This window comes from Mustela nivalis (assembly GCF_964662115.1).
Source record: "Mustela nivalis genome assembly, chromosome: 15".
Lineage (NCBI taxonomy): Eukaryota > Metazoa > Chordata > Mammalia > Carnivora > Mustelidae > Mustela > Mustela nivalis.
This window is the reverse complement of record NC_139034.1, coordinates 27949720-27966539: the sequence shown is the minus strand read 5'-3', so window position 1 is coordinate 27966539 and position 16820 is coordinate 27949720. Positions and strand designations below refer to the sequence as shown.

At 48.5% G+C, this 16820-nt stretch overlaps 1 protein-coding gene across 1 annotated transcript in view; it reads right to left on the bottom strand.

Annotated features, from left to right (window-relative positions):
* Positions 1-2015: 2015 nt before the first annotated feature.
* The window catches only part of LOC309848644 (guanylate cyclase soluble subunit beta-2-like), a 44100-nt gene continuing 29295 nt past the window's right edge, over positions 2016-16820 (bottom strand). The window contains exons 12-15 of the mRNA XM_082700534.1: positions 16008-16162; positions 14553-14704; positions 11946-12041; positions 2016-2318 (exon numbers count right to left, since the gene is read on the bottom strand). Of these exons, the coding sequence (XP_082556660.1) occupies positions 2173-2318; positions 11946-12041; positions 14553-14704; positions 16008-16162 (549 nt within the window). The 3' untranslated portion in view covers positions 2016-2172. The remainder of the gene's footprint in view (positions 2319-11945; positions 12042-14552; positions 14705-16007; positions 16163-16820) is intronic.

Genomic DNA, 16820 nt, shown 5'->3' with positions numbered 1-16820 from the left:
TAACTAGGCAGTTAAGTGGCATATTCTATGGGCCAAGAAAGCAAGGCAAGCTGCTGGCTGGGAGCCCAGGCTGCGGGCCCCTGCTCTTCTTCCAAAAACAAAACAAAAATCTGCCACTCTACCAAACAACTGTTTGGGTCCTCTCTCCAACAGTGCTACCACCTACCAGGGTTCATGGTCTTGGGTGGGTTCGTTGTTGCTTACAGCTGAGCTAAAGGACTTTGAAGGGAAGTACACAGGGGAGGTAACAAGAATCATGAGCTGGATCATTTTCCTTTGTCCCTGCTCTAGCAGGGAAATCACTTACTAAGAGCATTAAAAAAAAAAAAAAAAAAATCCCAGCACTTGAAAAGGGCTTGCAAAGTGTGGATAACTCTTCTAAATGCTTTGTGTATATATCTGACATCCCTACGAGGCAGGTTCTCTAAGTATTCCCATTTTACAATGGGGACACTGAGGCACAGAGACGTTAAGCAACATTCCCAAACTCACACAGCTGGTAAGTGGTAGGGCCAGGCTTGAAAGCTGGCTCTACCTGGCTCCAGGGTCCATACCTCCAGGCTGTCCTGCATGTTTTGGTGTCCCAACATCAGCAGCATGTATCTTGCTCAGGCACTTGGCCAGCATCAGCCATGTGGTCTCAGGCTACTGGATCTCCCTGAATTTGTTTCTTCATCTGTGGAGTAAGGCCTGGAAGAGCTGACTTAGTATGGGATTGTTGCCAGGAACAGAAGTAACGTGTAACATATATGAGGCCTAGCATGTGTTTGATGGTTAATAATTGTTAGTAGCGACATTACTGTGAGTCTCGTGGTCCTATTTGTGCTTTAATATTTTACTGAATCTTCACCCAGAAAACCTTGGAGGTAGGTAGGACTGCTGTCACTAAGCCTATTTCATAGTGGGTGAGGCTGAATTACCAAGATACTGAGCAGTAGAGTCAGGACAAGAACCCACATCTCTGGACTCTACTCCTTGCACTCAGCATACCCTGACTCGCTGTAACCTTGCCGAACTATGGGTCACACCTGCCTGTTGCCAGACACAAGACACAGTTGCCTCCCGGAAGCCTGGGACAGGGAATTCAACTCTTGTTGCCTTCCCAACCCCTTCTGCCTCTGGGATTAGCTGGGGGCAGTCAGGTCCTGCCCATGTTTTCCTGCGAATGGTTGAAAACACTTAGTGCCTCTTGGGCCAAGTAAGGTCCTAGTGAGGGTGAATCACAACATCACGTGTGCCTTCAGCTTTTGTTTATTATCTAGGTAAAATAGAAGCAATTTTCTGTTCATCCCCAAATGCAGATGCATAGCCCATACCCACATCTCCACTTCCCGTCCGCTCCCCTCACCAAGCCTCTGAGAACATCCCAAAACTCTTCGAGGCAGAAGGTATTTCCATCCCCACAGAGAGACGCCTAGAGGAGCCTTCTGGGTCCTGAAGGCAACTGGCCGAGGAAGCTGGGCGTCTGGCTGTGTTCTGCTTTGCTTCCCTATCTTTCCTAGCTCTGCCCTTCCTGTGATTTTTACATTTTCCCCTCCATCTTACTCTCAGAAAAGCCCTGGGGAATGCTGCTTTTGTTCTATTGCTTCACACAATTCCCAGGGCTGGGAATGAAAATTATTTCCTTTCACAACCCCTGGCCGGTTGCCTTTCACATCCCGGCTGTGTTACGGCGTGATTTATAAACTGCGGGGTCTGGGGCTCTTTCCTCCGCCTCCTCTTCCCCCTGCCCTCCCACCATCATTTAAAACAAGACATTGCACACGAGGCGCTCAGAGGTCAGGGTGTCCTCTGAAGTTGGCCACTGGGGCTTTTGCTCAGAGACGAAGATTCAGTGGAACCATAGTGATGAGAGCATGAAAGCCATTCACCCCTGGTAGAAGAAAACAGAAAAGAGGCCCCACAGCCGGACTTATCATCTGTGGGAACAAACAGGACTCAGTCTCAACGTCGGGGGTGGGGGGGTTGGCTTTGAACTGAGAATTGTAAAAGCACATTTTCCAAACTTGTCAGGATTGTGTTTCATTTCTAGACTTTTATTCTCAAAGGGACCATGAGGAAGAGACGCAGCTTAAGAAGTTTTGAGCTGAAAAATGAAAAGAAGTTACTTTTCTTTGTCTCCGTAAAACCGAGTAGGGGAGAAGTGAAGCCGGGGGGTTCGTTTTTCCTGCATCACAACAGAGCACAGAAAGCAGATGGTAGAGCATCGTTAGGAAAGTGAGGTGTCTGTGTCCGCTCTGAAGACGGTTGTCTGTCAGCGGCCTCCACAGAATCCTGCCCTGCCACTGAACTCCCTTCAGGGGTCGGTTCCTCAGAAGCTGAAACGAGACAATGAGGTGAGCCAGTCAGTCAAGCTTCAGACTGGTCTCGGTGGTCAGGGGGTTTCTGTCCCAGGCAGACCCCAGCAAACAGTGTGGCCACCCTGGGCTTCCTCTCCTACCTTCGGAGCAGGAAATCATCTTTGGAAGAAGAAGTCCATACAGACCTCAGCCTCATCAGCATCGTATTTCTTTTGTCCCACATTGTGTCATCTTCTTGGTCACAGACCAGCTCTCTACTTGGACATAACTTACAGAACAGCCCCAAGCCTCCAGACTTTGCTGGCCCTATGACTGTCTGTGAGGTCCGAGCGTCAGAATCACACAGGCCAAGGGTCACAACCCAGCCCGGCCACGGTTCACACTTAACCCCTTTGGGCCTCATTTGTCCTCATCTGAAAAGTGGGGAGATGATGATTACACCTACCTCCCCAGGTTGTGGTTATAAGCAAAGCAGATGATTTACAGAAAGTGATAAACATAATGATAACACAGAGTACAAACTCAAGATGCTGGTTCTTATTCTAAGTTTGGAAGGGAGCCCAGAGTGAAGGTACTGGAAAAGAACTACCTCAGGGACCGAGCCACACAAGGAAGGAGGGAGGGAGGGAGCAGGACTCAGAGAAAAAAAGGAAAGAAGAAGGCTGTTGGAAGATTGTCTCCACTTCATCCTGCTTGCCCTGTGGTTTTACTTGGAAAGGTTAGCATCTAAGATTTTCAAGTCGTGTATCATTCCCGCTTCTTTTTCTTTCTTTCCTTTTCTTTTTTAATACTCATCATTGTTCCAGAGACATTTGAGTTCAGAGAGGTTCACATAATAGATTTGTGGCTCGAGTGCTCTAGAAATCAGGAAATGCAGGAGGAGCTTCTCACTTCAGCCTCATGCTCCCAGATTAATGAATAATGTCTTTCACCAGAAGGGGCCCTTAGCACTTCAGACTTCTTCTAGAAACCGGATCTGTGATTCACCTTGTTTTCCGATCCTAAAAGCTATGGTTTGTTTTCAGCACAAATAATTTGCTAAGGTTATGTCCCTAAGGAACATGCAGAAAAATTGGGGCTGCTGAGCCTGTCCCCACTCTCTCCCCTCTCTCTAGCCCAGGATGGGCTGAGAATTTGGGAAAGGAGCCTGGAGCGCACAAGGAGGGAGATCATGGGCCACCTAGAACGAACTCACTGGGCCAACTCTGGGTGATGAGTCATATGGAGTTCACCACTTGTGCATACGTTAGGGCTACTCTGACAAGGAATCAGGGTTCGGAAGACCCTAGAGTGTGCCATTTTTATGGAGTATGGCCAAAGAGGTGTTCCTTCAGTGGAGATGTCACTGGGTACATGTTCATTTGAGCTCTGTAGTATGTCCTCCCCCTCCTCCCCCTGAATTGCAAAATACTGAATGATGGTTAGCAATATTTTATGCTCTCCGGAAACTGTTAATTATATGGGTGCTTTTGTTTTTTTGTTAATTCTCTATGAGTTTTATTATTCCCAAACCATTTATCCTTTCACTTTGAATCAAAGTTTATTGTGATAATGGCTTTTCTTTGAAAAATAAGCACTATTACCATTTTTAAAGGAAAATGGAAATATGCAAGATTAGTGATGAAGACAGTGTGTTTGAAAAGTTTGTGATTGGTTTCATTGTGATATCATGGCAAATAGAGGGGACAAGTGTTGATTACAGGTAGAAATGTAACTATTTCTGTTGAGAAGACATGGCTGCCCCTGCTCTGTCACTGCCCATCAGCACTAAAAGGGGCAACTGAACTCTCCCCATCTAACGTCCCTCCATGCCTCAGTTTCTCCAGATGTAAAAGGATTAATGCACCATACATCTGCCTTCCACTGAACTCCTAGAGTCGTTATGAGAACCTATAAGAGAACACCTCCACAAGATTGTGAGTGCCGAAATGTGGTTTGTGTCTTTGGAATTGTACAAAAAGTGGGGGTCACCCAAACAAAAATACAAACCAAACAAGAAGGGGTTGGAGTTACTAAAACAAGGGATTCCAACAAAGAAAAACTTTTCTTTAGTTATCCACAGGCAGGCTCTGTGTATGATATGCCCCTGCTTCCAGAAAACAGCACAGTTACTTTGTGGTGAAGACGACTCATCTGTTTTCTGGCTTTACCTCTCACAAAGAATTTTGGAAGTAAACTCAACACTAGGAAAGAATATCTCACAGACCCTTTAGCCTCCCTGTTATTAAACACTTTCTCACGTTTTCCTTCCTCCTAATTTCTCTTCTCAAAAAGTTTTCAACTTACTCCCCCCCACCCCCCACCCCTTTGTGTCTCTTGCTCCCACAGCATACTTTTCTTTCTTCTAACCAGGCCTTTTTTTTTTTTTTTAACTTCCTCACTTGTGTCTTAATTGTGGTCCTCTTTCTCTTCCATTTCTACCCATGTTTCCCTTGCACTTTTATTAAACTCTGTTCTTTCCCTTTTCTGTCCTTGAGGAAAAAGTCCCTGATGGACAAGGAGAAAAAAAATGGCCAGCTAGCCTGGTGTTGGAAGAATAGCGACAGCATTATTGAAAGCTAACGGACCAAACATGACCTTGTCAATTTGAGCCAATGCCACCTGATGATTCAAACGAGACTTGATCAGTATGGAATTGCAAGACTCTCCTGGCATTTCTACACATATATATATTTGACATTTTACCCCAATCAATTCCACACTCCAGATGGTGGAAGAATTTCCTTGTTTGCTGGAGATGAATTCTCACTCATCATCTTTTACTCTTAGAAGACCATGGCTCACAACCCCCAAGGATAGCCTATTAGTACCACCATCTTGCTACAGTTAAAGCTCATTATTGGGCATACTTATAAAATGGGGTGTCATCATTAATTAAGTTTTCTGACTGAGAATTCCAGTGTACATCTTCTATCTAAACACTAAAACTCAGGTTGAATTCAATTAGTCTCTCTCGGAAAATTTAGAGGCAACTTTAAGACTCACAGAACATCAGAGACATCCCAGATGTATTACAGATTTGCAGAAGTGCAAAATAATTGGAGTTTCCACTTGATGCAATGCAAAATGTGACTTGAGATGTGCAGCAAATAGCATGAGTCACATGGGAAAAAACTGTACCACATTGAGCACGTCGCGTCTTCTTAGTTTCCCTCTTCTGTTTTGAAATGTTTTTAAATGTTCAAAGGAAAGAAATTCATGACCTCCCAAGTTACAAAACAGTGTATGTGTGACAATCCCAATCACACATGCACCACATGGGACCCTCACATACATAAGTTTGGCAGATAGGCCCCCCAAATTTGCTATTAGTCTCTCCAGGTGACGGAATTATGGGTGATTTTGCTTTCTTCTTTGGATTTATCTGCACTTTTTGGTTTTAAGATAGTAATAATAATTCAGTATTCCGTCTATAATATAAATGAACAAATAATCTTCAGTTGAGCAAACCAACACAGCCCAAGAAAGAATTAAACGCAGCACAGAAACCCACTTCAATAGCTATTAAAAATGAATTAAGTTGTGGTAGAAGCCATCTTCCCCTGTTTGGAAAACAACCAGTGCTTAGGCGGTGTTGTCAAATATGAAATTGTGGGATGTCCTAGTACAGCGGTGAGAACAAAGAGCAGTTTGGGGAAAGGTTGCTGCCTTGGGAAATACACGAGTACTTTGGGTCACTGGCAGGTCATTACAGACAGGACTCTATGACTCATAAAGGGTATGACATGGGGTTATAAGAAGGAATTCTTACATTCATGATGGCAATAATTCCTGGTCTGCATTTTTCATCTGTATCTAATCTCCTAGATAGAGTAAGATGTGGGAAACCGAGTCTTGGTTTCAGTACTGATTTTCCATTATGGGGGTGACGTCTTCATCTTGAAACTTAAGTCTGACTCTTTGTTGGGTCTTCTCAGTCATCCTCAAGACTTCATCCCATTTGGATGCTTCCCACATGGGTCCTGCCAACGGGGGTCCCTTCCCACCTGTGCCTCTCACCCTGCACCCTTTCCGGCCTTTACTCTGAAGGGTTTTCATGTGTGCAGAAACAGTTTATCTCCTCTGACTTGGTTCTATCTGGATTTATTTTCCAATGAATCCACCTGCTCTTGGGGGAAGGTCAGGCTCGCCACACCGTACTGTTTGTAGGTGTGAACAGAGAAAGGGGCCACGAATTCTAGAAGTGATCTTTTTGAGGGGAAACTCTACCAGTGAGAAAAATTTAACCTTGTTATACAAATGGTGCAATGGGGTCTCCAGGTTTGGTGAGAGTGGTTGCCATTCTAGAATCAACCTCCCCTTTTTCTCCTATTTTCATCCATGGGCAAAAGGGGCCATGATCTGGAGGAACCAAATTTCCAGCTTCCAGAAGCCCCTGCATTCTCTAGAGATCAGAGCAGAGGCCATCCCCTTGATCTGCCTGTTCCTGCCATCACATAGTTATTAAGTGAGTGAATTCCCAATATTAGGGTCCCTAACTGACAAAGCAGTTGGCACATGGGTCATGTCTTCCACATTTCACAGCTTCCAGATAATATACAGCATCTCATGCATTCCTCAAAGAGACTGGGTAAAGTGGGCATTCTGCTTTCAGGTTGAGAAAGTGAAGCAAAGAGGACTTGCCCAAAGTGACACAGTTGGTTACTGGGCAGCAAGCCGTGGACGTGGGCCCAGGAATTCCGATTTCAAGCTAATTCTCATTCCGTCATGATGGTGGTCCCCTAGCCTGGCAGCTCATCAAAATGCCCTTTGGAGATGGTTAACTAATAAACCAGAGTTGACAGCCTCTCTCTGAGCCTTCTGAGTCACTCTGGGGCGAGGCCCAGACATCTGAGTCTGACAATTGCCACCCATCGCCCTCCCATGCCGACCGACTCCCAAGGCCTCATCCCCGTCGATGATATCAAGCCCAATAACAAAGGGCCTTTAGAAGCCCCTTTAGAAGCCCTTTCTGCCACTGACAGTGTCCTTCCATTAGTAAACTCTTCATTTGCCCAGAGTTGGTTCATACGTCCCAGGATCTTCCTTCTACAGAACATTGGTGGGTTAACAACTCAACTTCTAAAAAGACTGAGGTTAAAAACAGCTGTGCCTCGGGGATAAAAGGCACAGCATAGGGACTATCGTCAATGGTACTGTAATAACACAGCCTGGTGACAGACGGGCTACACAGGGATGAGCACAGTGTAACGTATACACTTGTCCAATCACTGTGGTGTACCCCTGAAGCTGAGGTGGCATTGTGTGTCAACTCTACTTCCATATTAATAAATAAATACGAAGACCAGTCCTCTAGCAAAAACAAACAAAACAACTCTGCCATTCGTCAGCCCCGAGTAGAAAAGGTTGGAAAGATCTGACAGCCAAGCTTACGAAGGCCTTAGCAAGGCCTACTGCTGAAAGGCCTGGGGGCCAGGAATACAGGCTCAGCCTCCTTTTGCTGCCTGGCCCCCAACCAGCCAGGCCCCAGCTCCCCAGACATGTCTGGGAAAGGCACTTGTATTGTCAAAAGTTTGCAAAGCGAGGGAGGGACAGGGACCTGTTGATTAAGTGGCCGCAAACTCAGGCAAGACTCACTCACCAGGGGGCTTGCTGGGGCTGGGGAAGTTCTTCCCATTAGGATTTGAGGGACTCGGCAAAGCCCACAGCAGGTAGACCACTGAACTCCGACAGAGACTCCCACTACTAACATGCTCCAGAGGAACAATTAGGAGTCCTCCAAAACCGACCTAGCCTGCCATGAGCCCAGCAAGGGGACCCCCCCTGGACTGATTTATAGGAAGGGGTCACCTCCAGAGAGGAGCCTGGGCCACGTGCCTGAATGCTGCATGCAGGTCAGCCTGGAACCCATTATTCTAATTGTCAGGAGAATCAGTTAGGAGACAAGTTGAAGCAAGTTGAAATTTGAAAAACACATTAACAAGGGTCTGAGGAGATGCCAGAAGAGCCTGCCAGCAGGGACAGCTGGAAGGCCAATTTTTGAGTCAATACTGAAAGGTGGTCGCTCAAATATCTGAGTCAACACACACTGATTTCTCTCCGGCTCAATACTCCGGGTTAATTGCCCCGGGGAGTCTACCCCACTGACACATCTAACACCCAATTCCATAGTGGAGTCAAAGAAAAGCATGGTATTGAAGTGCAAATGAGGTCCTGGGTGCAGCCTGCAGGCCTGGGTCCTGCTGGAGGGTTTCCTATCACCAGGGCAGACACTTCCTGCAGAGATGCGGTGAGCCCCCCATTTGCAAGAGGGCCAAGTGGTGAGCATCACATCACAGCTGGCCCTCAGAGAGGGGTCTCTGGGGTTCGTGTCTCGCCTCTGCAGCTCCCTGTGCTGCTAAGGCCAGAATATATGTTTCAGGAGTGGTGGTCTTCACAGGGAGTGGGAGTCGAGGGGATACCTACTTCCCAAATTTGGGAACAAGTAAGAGGGAAATGCGTGCCCCCGGAAAGGGATCCTAAATTTGGCAAATTTGTGAGGCTGATGGCCAATGTGATGGATGAAGTGAGCCTAGAGTGTCCTCCTGAATGCTTAAAGGTTGGACAGTGGGCAGATCTCAGAAGCAGCAAGAGCCAGCAGCCTAACCTTCGGGGTCCTGACAGGTTGTGGCTACTCATGGAAGCACTGTCCCATAATGGGACCCACAGAGGGGCCAGGTGGGATAACCCCATGGCTGGAGGTAAGAATGGGGACTCCTGCAGTGACCGTCTAATAGCCCTCCCCTCCATCAGAGCTAAGCATGACATCGTGAGATGCAACCCAAAACCTACGAGAACTGAGATCTAAATCACAAGGACAAGGCAGGCCCCTAGGGACAGGTGACATGAATCCTTCAAGGTGAGATTCTAGGTCTGCTGCCAATCATCACAGATAAGGAAGAAGCCCGTGCCATGGTAAAACGAAACTCAAAATTCCCTGGGGAAGCTGTGAAAAGCCGTTTCTGATTTGGTAGGTCTGAGTTTGGGTAGCCTGAGTGAGATTCAATGGCCAGGCTGGCTTTCCAAGCCTCTGGCTCAGTTTATCACTGTTTATCACTGACCCTCAGGGTATGAGTTGGTCCTCACTAACAGGCCTGCGGATCACACACAACAACCAGAAAGCTGCTCAGCTGGGGCCTGGAGGATCCCAGAGTAATATGGCGGAGCCTCTATGAAGCCTGGGGGTCCACACGCAGCAGCCTACCACCAGGGGGAACTGAAGTCCTTCTGACCCATTGCTCACATGGACATGGGCTGCCTGAGATAAACCAGCATGAAGATCCAGTCCAGCTTCTTTCATTTACTTTGTCTGAATGACACCACCTTTCTGAACTTCAGGTTTCTTAACATCTGTTACAGGGATAGTCAAGGGACTGTTGTATCAAGTGAGATAAAGTGAGTAAAATGCCCAGCACTAACTAGTTGCCCAACAAATGCCTCTTTTCTAACCATCCAGTTTTCACCCCCAAACTGAAGTGGCCTCAGTTTCTCCTGAGGCTGTCTCCTGTGGTTGTTGATATTGGTTTATGTCCAGGGAAGCAGCAGCTGCAGGAGCTACTAAATCAGGAACCTTCCTGAGAAACTTCTTCTTTTTAAGCAAGAATCCCAGCCCTGCCCAGACCTGTTGGTTTCTTCTGTGGAGGGATCCCCATGTAGCACAAGTCTGAAAAATGAGTTTGTTCATCTTCTTGGAGCATGAAGTTCTTAGACCTCCCAACCTGAGCTGGTGACGCAGCAGTCATTTCAGAATGCAAGTGCCAGAGACCTTCTCCTGGGGAACGTTCCCATGGAGTCCCAGCAGCTCCTTACCTTGCCTCTTACTTACTCTCAGACTTTCTGTATGTGGCTAGGAATGCTCAAGACCACTCTTGACTTCCGCCCCTACTGCTCCCTTCCCCTTCGACCCCTCTTTAGACACATGGCCTTCTTAGTCTTCTTTGAGCTTGCTAAGCTCATGTTTGCCTTCAGCCATGGAGCTATCTGGAAGCTCACATGATAGCCTCATGGCCGGCTCTGGTCTTTCTTGCACACTTCAGCTCAAATGCTTCAGCCCCAAAGAAGCCCTCATTGGCCCTCTCTTCTCCATCACTCAGTTTATTTTCTGGCTAACATTTGTCACTATCTAAAGCGATCTTATTTTCCTTCATGTTGTCTATCTTCCATACTAAAATGCAGGCCGCATGAAGCAGGGACTCATGTCTTTAGTTCAGCGAGCACTGACAGATCCCAGCCTAGGGCCTGGTCTCCACTCTCTTGTCTCCCTGGAGCCTCAGCAGTTTTCTAAGAGATGCTGTTAAATGAACCTATGAATTATAATCCCATATGTAAGATGATCTCATGCTGTAATAACAGACTATAATAACATCACAGAGTGAACATCACTCAGAACCATACAACTGTAGGAAGGAAGGCGATGGGGTGGGGAGGGTAATGCCACCCAGTAATGGCGGAAAGTCTGCTTAGAGCGGCTCATGCTCCAAAGTCCACGATTCCCCAGGATCCCCGATCAGAGCAAGGGACTTTTTATCCTGTCTCCTCTCAGAATTGAATGGAAGGGTGCTGATCATTCCCTCGACTTCAGATTCTGGGACTGAACTGGAACAACATCCAATGCCAAGGCCAAGGTCTCAGGCAAAACTCAAAAGATACTGTCTAGGGGCGCCTGGGTGGCTCAGTGGGTTAAGCCACTGCCTTCGGCTCAGGTCATGATCCCGGGGTCCTGGGATCAAGTCCCGCATGGGGCTCTCTGCTCAACAGGGGGCCTGCTTCCCTTCATCTCTCTCTGCCTGCCTCTCTGCCTGCTTGTGATCTCTCTCTGTCAAATAATTAAATAAAATCTTAAAAAAAAAAAGATACTGTCTAATAAACATAACTATAATGTCTTAAAAGATACTATCTAATAAATATAACCAGCTCTTTAACAGACAGACGCTGCTGCCTCGCCTCAAAAGCTTAATCCCCTCTGGACCCTCTTGCATGAGGTTTCCAGAAAGCAGGAGGGCGGCAGTGGCTGCACAAAGCCAGAGAGGACAAGTTGGCAGGGGGCAGTGAGGTGTCCCTACAGCAGTTCTTTCTGCAGACCCATCCCTGGTCCTTCATCACAGCTCTGTGTCCCCATCCTCCGAACCCAGGGGAGTCAGTGCTGCAAACAGCTCTTGAGGAAGCTGAGTGGCTCACCGGGGCAGTTAAGAGTAGGCATAGGTGGAAGGAAAACTTCCATTCCCACCACCTTCAGGGACAACCAGAGAAGAGAGTCATAGGGCCTACACTTTGTCACTGCTCCGAGGTTGCTCTGACTCACCCTGTAATGGAACAGTGCAAAAATCTCTGGCACTCCTTGTTCACAGGCGGTGTGCAACTGAGAGCATGGTGTCCAGACAAGCCTTGTTTCATGGGTACCGAGAGACCAGTATGTTTTTCTGAGCACTACACATTCGTTTGGAGGGGGGCATAGAGAACCCTTCCAGAAGGAGGGTGCCCCGCACACTTGGGGTGGGGAGGTGGGTGGGTTGTGTTCAAGATGCAATGAGCAACCATCAGAACATCCTGCTCAGGACCCCAAACTCCATCTGTCCCCATCTGGCTCTGAGCCACACCTCTGAGCCCAACGGTTCCCCCTCCACTCACCACAGCGCTGCGGGTATATGGAAGGCTCTGCGTACTCACCATCTGCCTTGCCGCTCGTCAGGGGCAGTGGCTCACTATCCTCGTACCGCATGATGGCAACAGTCTTGCTGTCTTGACCTCCTGGAGCACTTGCATCTGCAAACAGGCATGCGGGGAAGGACAGTGAGAATGGCTAGCCGGCTTCATGAGCTGCAGAGGTGGGGGACCTTTCTTTGATGCCTCTGAACATCAGTCTCCCCTTGGGTATTTCCTTGGGCGCCCGTTGTATGAAGGACCAACTGGATAGTGGTTCCGGCTGCTGGGGGGACGCAGGACACTTAACATGCCTAATGCCTTCACCAGCTAGAAGATGAAGGAGCAAATGCACCTGCTTTTGAGAACAAAGGGGAGAAAGGAGAATGGTTTGAGGAAGAGCACTCCGGGGTGCCGTCCCTTGTTCTGTCACTTCCTGGGTGTCCCCTCATGCCAGGTGGGGGAGGAGTGCGGGCTGATGAGAACCCAGGAGGGTCACTGCTGAGGACTTCTCACCCTGTCCCCCTGCCGTCTACCCACGGATGAGTGCTGGCTGCAGTTCCAATCTGCTCACACTCATTTTCTTGGTCTTCCTCCCACACCTCCCCCAAATCACCCAAAGAAGCCAGTGTGTGTCTCTTACAGAAGATCCTCAGAGCAAAGAGGCCAGTAGGGGAAGAACAGTAGCGTGCATATTAGTGTCTCTGCATCCCCATCCTCCATCCCTGGCTTTGAGAGACTCAGTCTTGCTGTGTGGGGCAAAGTCCCTTGGTCCCTGCAAGTAAATGGGGCTCCCGTTCTTGCGGCCCCAGCCCCACACTGCAGTGGGGATGGGAGGGACAAGCAGTGCCTTCCCCAGGGCCAGACAGCGGAGGCTTATCGCAGGAGACCCTCGCCTGATGCGGAAAGGGGCAAGAGAAGCCAAGAGAAGCATGGAAAGAAAAGAAGAGAGGCAGAGATCTTTCCAGGTTCTGCACACAGGGTTGTGCCCTTTCTCTGCACAGAGATTCCTGGCCAAGAAGTTCAGGCTGGGGGCTGACATCAGCCCAGAGGAGCAGGTGACTTTCCTTTATCATAAGCCATACCCGGAGGGTTACCTACCCAAAGTGGGCCTTTTCCCAGCTTGCACGGAGAAGCTGGTTCGGGTCCACAAGGGGCTACCCCTCCCCTTCCTTCGCATCCTTTCTCCTCTGTCTCAAGGTCCATATTGAATCTTTAACTGAAACAAGCTTACTCATATTCTACTGTCAGTTATTTCTGTTCTGTTTGGTTTTTCCAGCTCAGAAAAGTGGGTTGGAGTCTACTGACCCACACCATGTTCTAGAAACCTGTTCGTCAGGCTTTCCCATTTGAGGACCCCTGCAGGGGGAACAGGAGAAAGTGGTATCCAGCTTGAGCCAAGGGCACCTTCTGAGTAGAATTCTGCCCTGTCCTGGTGTGAAAGCCTCCGGCTCTGTCTCCCTTCTCCCACAATCAGGTGGTAGAACACCTCTCCCCATTTACATTGTCCAGTTCTGACAACAAAGAAATTCCTCATCCCTCCCTATCCGTCGTCCCTGTGGAGAGGGAGACGGTGAGGCCATGGGCGAGGCATCCCGAACCTAGAAATTCAGAGGCCAAACACTCTGTTGAGAGTGGCTTCTGGTCTTCAGTAGCCAAAGTTATTTCTAATTTTTAATTTACATCTTTCTATCTCAGTGTCTTTAGCACTAAAATGTGGCCAAAACCTGTCGCAGCCCACGGGGATATTAACATGCACCAAAAACGCTATGAAAACAAGTCTAAAAGTCCTTCCAATACCCATCTCTTTAGTGGTATGGCCTCACTTTTTGAACTAGTAACCGTGATTCATGTGTCCCAAAGAGACATCCTGCGTGTATTAGCAACGAGAAAACTCTGGATTTCGAGATTTTCCTTTGCAGGCCCCTGGATCAGCTAGAGATTAGCTCCTGTCTAAAGGAATCCATTTCCTCCTCCAGTTTGCTTCGGAGGCTCAGAAAGGTTTGCCTTGTGCTACTGGGTCTCCCCCTGGGGTCAGCACCTCCCTGCATTAACCAGGGCAGATGGTAAGGAGCCCCAGCCACTCGGGGAGGAGGGCAGCTAACGGGAACCTCCTCGTCGGATTCCAGCTGCTGCTGTGTGTGAGTCCTGTGAGCCTAGTGGTGATCCCCGGGCTGGCTTAGCACTCCGTTGTTTTAACCTAAACTCTCTCTCCTGTCATTCCAGGAGCTGGGTGAGTCACAGGTCTCATCCTTCTTCCCAGCTTTAGAAGCCAGCAGCAAATCAGGACGGTTGTGAGGAAAGCCCACTCGAGGCTGGGGAACAGGGAGAGATTCTAACATTGTCCCCCAGCTGCAGGAGAGGCTGATGAGAAGAGCCCCTTTCTGGGCCAGGAGAGAAGCTGGAAAACAAACGCAGGAGGGACCCTCCAAGCTGGGCCCATCAGCCCAGCTCAAGGAACATCAGACTAGCCAGGATGCAAGGGTTCATCCTGGTTGCTCTGATCCTTGAGATGTCAAGGGATAATGCCCGCCCTTGCAGAGCCTGCATACTTAAGGGCCACACTGAACACATCCCAAGTTGTTAGTGGAAAAAATATCCAACACCGAGAGGTGTCTTTTCCTTTATGCTCACCCTTCCGGTCAGGCAGGCTTTGAGGTCTGCCCATGATCTCGTCCTCTGAGGCGTGCAGGTTCCGGATCAGAAAGTACGTGGTCATTTTTCCTTTACCTTTCACTTCAATTTCACCCCTCTCGATTATTTCAAAGCCTTGATTTTCCAGAGCGCTGCACAGAGAGGGTAAAATATGCACCAATTACCAAAGATTGGAGGTCTGCAACTTGAGAGTTGGCTACAGTGGAGAGGGTGATGCAGGAGAAGTCTGGGCCGTGGAGCACACAATGGATTGTGGGAGGGGAGGGTGACCACAGGACATTGGCCAAGCTGGTTAAGTGGGGCAGGGAGGCAGCTGGGGAGAGGAGGGAACCTAAAGTGGCAGAATGAGAGCACAGGGGACCCACCCAAATCCTGTGACTCTACACCACCTTTCCTCCCTCCAACACACTGCTCATACCCACAGCTGCATGTCCTCTCTGGCCACGCGTGCACCGGCCCTGCGTGGTTCTGAAACAGGAGGCTCCTTGGAAATCAGCTCTCTCCTTTCCAGCCTCCCCAAGCACCTCCCCAATTACCCCATGTGGTCAGCATGCTCATCCTCACCCCCCAAGCTTTCTGCATGGCTTCTGGCTGCCAAGGAACTGAAGGGAGGAGTATAGGGGGAGGGGACCCTGAAAAGAGACAGAGCTATGGGATAACTGGAAAATGTTTGCTTGTTCATTTATTTACTTGTCGCTGCGGGGTATTGGAGAGAAACCACAGAACAGTGCGTACCAGCCAAGTATCGAATTCACGGTCAGGTGGGTGCCTCAGGCAGCTCTCAGCACTCACTGACCTTCCCTTGCCCTTGACCAGTTCCATGGAGATTTCAGACCCTCACCATGCTCCTCTAGTTCCCCCACTTGGCACCTGCTCTCCTCTCTCTCAGGTTTCTGACTCTGCCTCCTCCTTTGTGACCTTTGTGATTCTTCTCTAAAATTGCAGCCACTTACAGGCAAGACCCCACAGCATTTCACCAGCTCCTGGCCACACTCCCCTTTTGCCCCAGTCTCTGAGGCTGAGATGTCTTGTGCAAGAATGCCTGATCTCTGTTCCCTTCCCACCTCCTTGAGGGCTGGCCACATCAGCCACCTCTCCCCTTCTTTTCAGTTCCCACAATTTGCATCCTTCCCTCAACCTCCTAGCCAGCTAAGGTCTCTTCCATCCGAAACAGAAGGAAAAAACCTTCCCACTTCATTATTTCCTGCTTTAATCCCATACACTTTGCCAATCCCTGCTTTAGGTCAGAAGCTCCTTGGGAGCCAAGGTGTCATACAGGAGAGGCTCAGGAGTATTTACTCTCTGACACAGCGTCTTCTGTAAGCCAGGGTGGCATGACTTTCCTTTACTACCTGTGTCCCATGGCGGCTAGGCACTCTCTGTGTTCTGGAATTAGGGTAAGTCAAAGGAAGGCATGAATGCACAAAGGGCTACCTGTAGGCAGTGGGGCTGAGGTGCACTTTGTCCGGGAGCCCGTGACTTTCCATCCTAGAAGCTGTGTTCACGGTGTCACCAAACAAGCAGTACCGTGGCATCTTGTCTCCCACCACCCCTGCCAAGACCGGTCCCGTGTGGATGCCCACTCTGATCTGCACAGAGAAAACCTCACTGAAGCAAGAACATCGAATACTCCTGCTTTTCTTTTGAAATTGAGGTATAATTTATATAAAACAAACAAACAAAAAAGATCTCAAGTTGTTAGCTCCGGGAGTTTTGACAAGAGCATAGGGCCCTGCAGCCCCCACCGAAAATCAAACACAGCCTACTTTCATGACCTCGCAAGATTATCTTGTGCCCCTTTCCAGTGAAGCTCCAGCCCTCCCTGCAGGGGTGACCACTCTCTTCTTTCTTTTTCCAAAGGTGAATTTGCCTGTTCCTACAAGAAAAGGAGCCTGTCCAACACCGAGTACCTCCGCCTCATGCAGAGTACGACCTCACGTATACTGAAGGCTATATGAGTGAAATAATAGAAGATCTCGAAGAGTCCTAATTTAAAAATTATTGAATTGGTGGCACAAAATGTTTCAAGTCCTTTTCCCTACTTCCTTAAATAAACCCACATGGTATGTTGTTTCTGATGGAGAGTCAATGATGTGCCTAACCAGGTCCCTCTTCTTATCTTAAACTTGATAACATCTTTTCCTGTTTTCTTCTTGGTAAATCCACCAGGAAAGTTTCCAGGAATGCATTGTTTAATTTCATTTTTAGTGGTGTAGCATTACTGTCATCTCTGCAGCTTTCTCACAC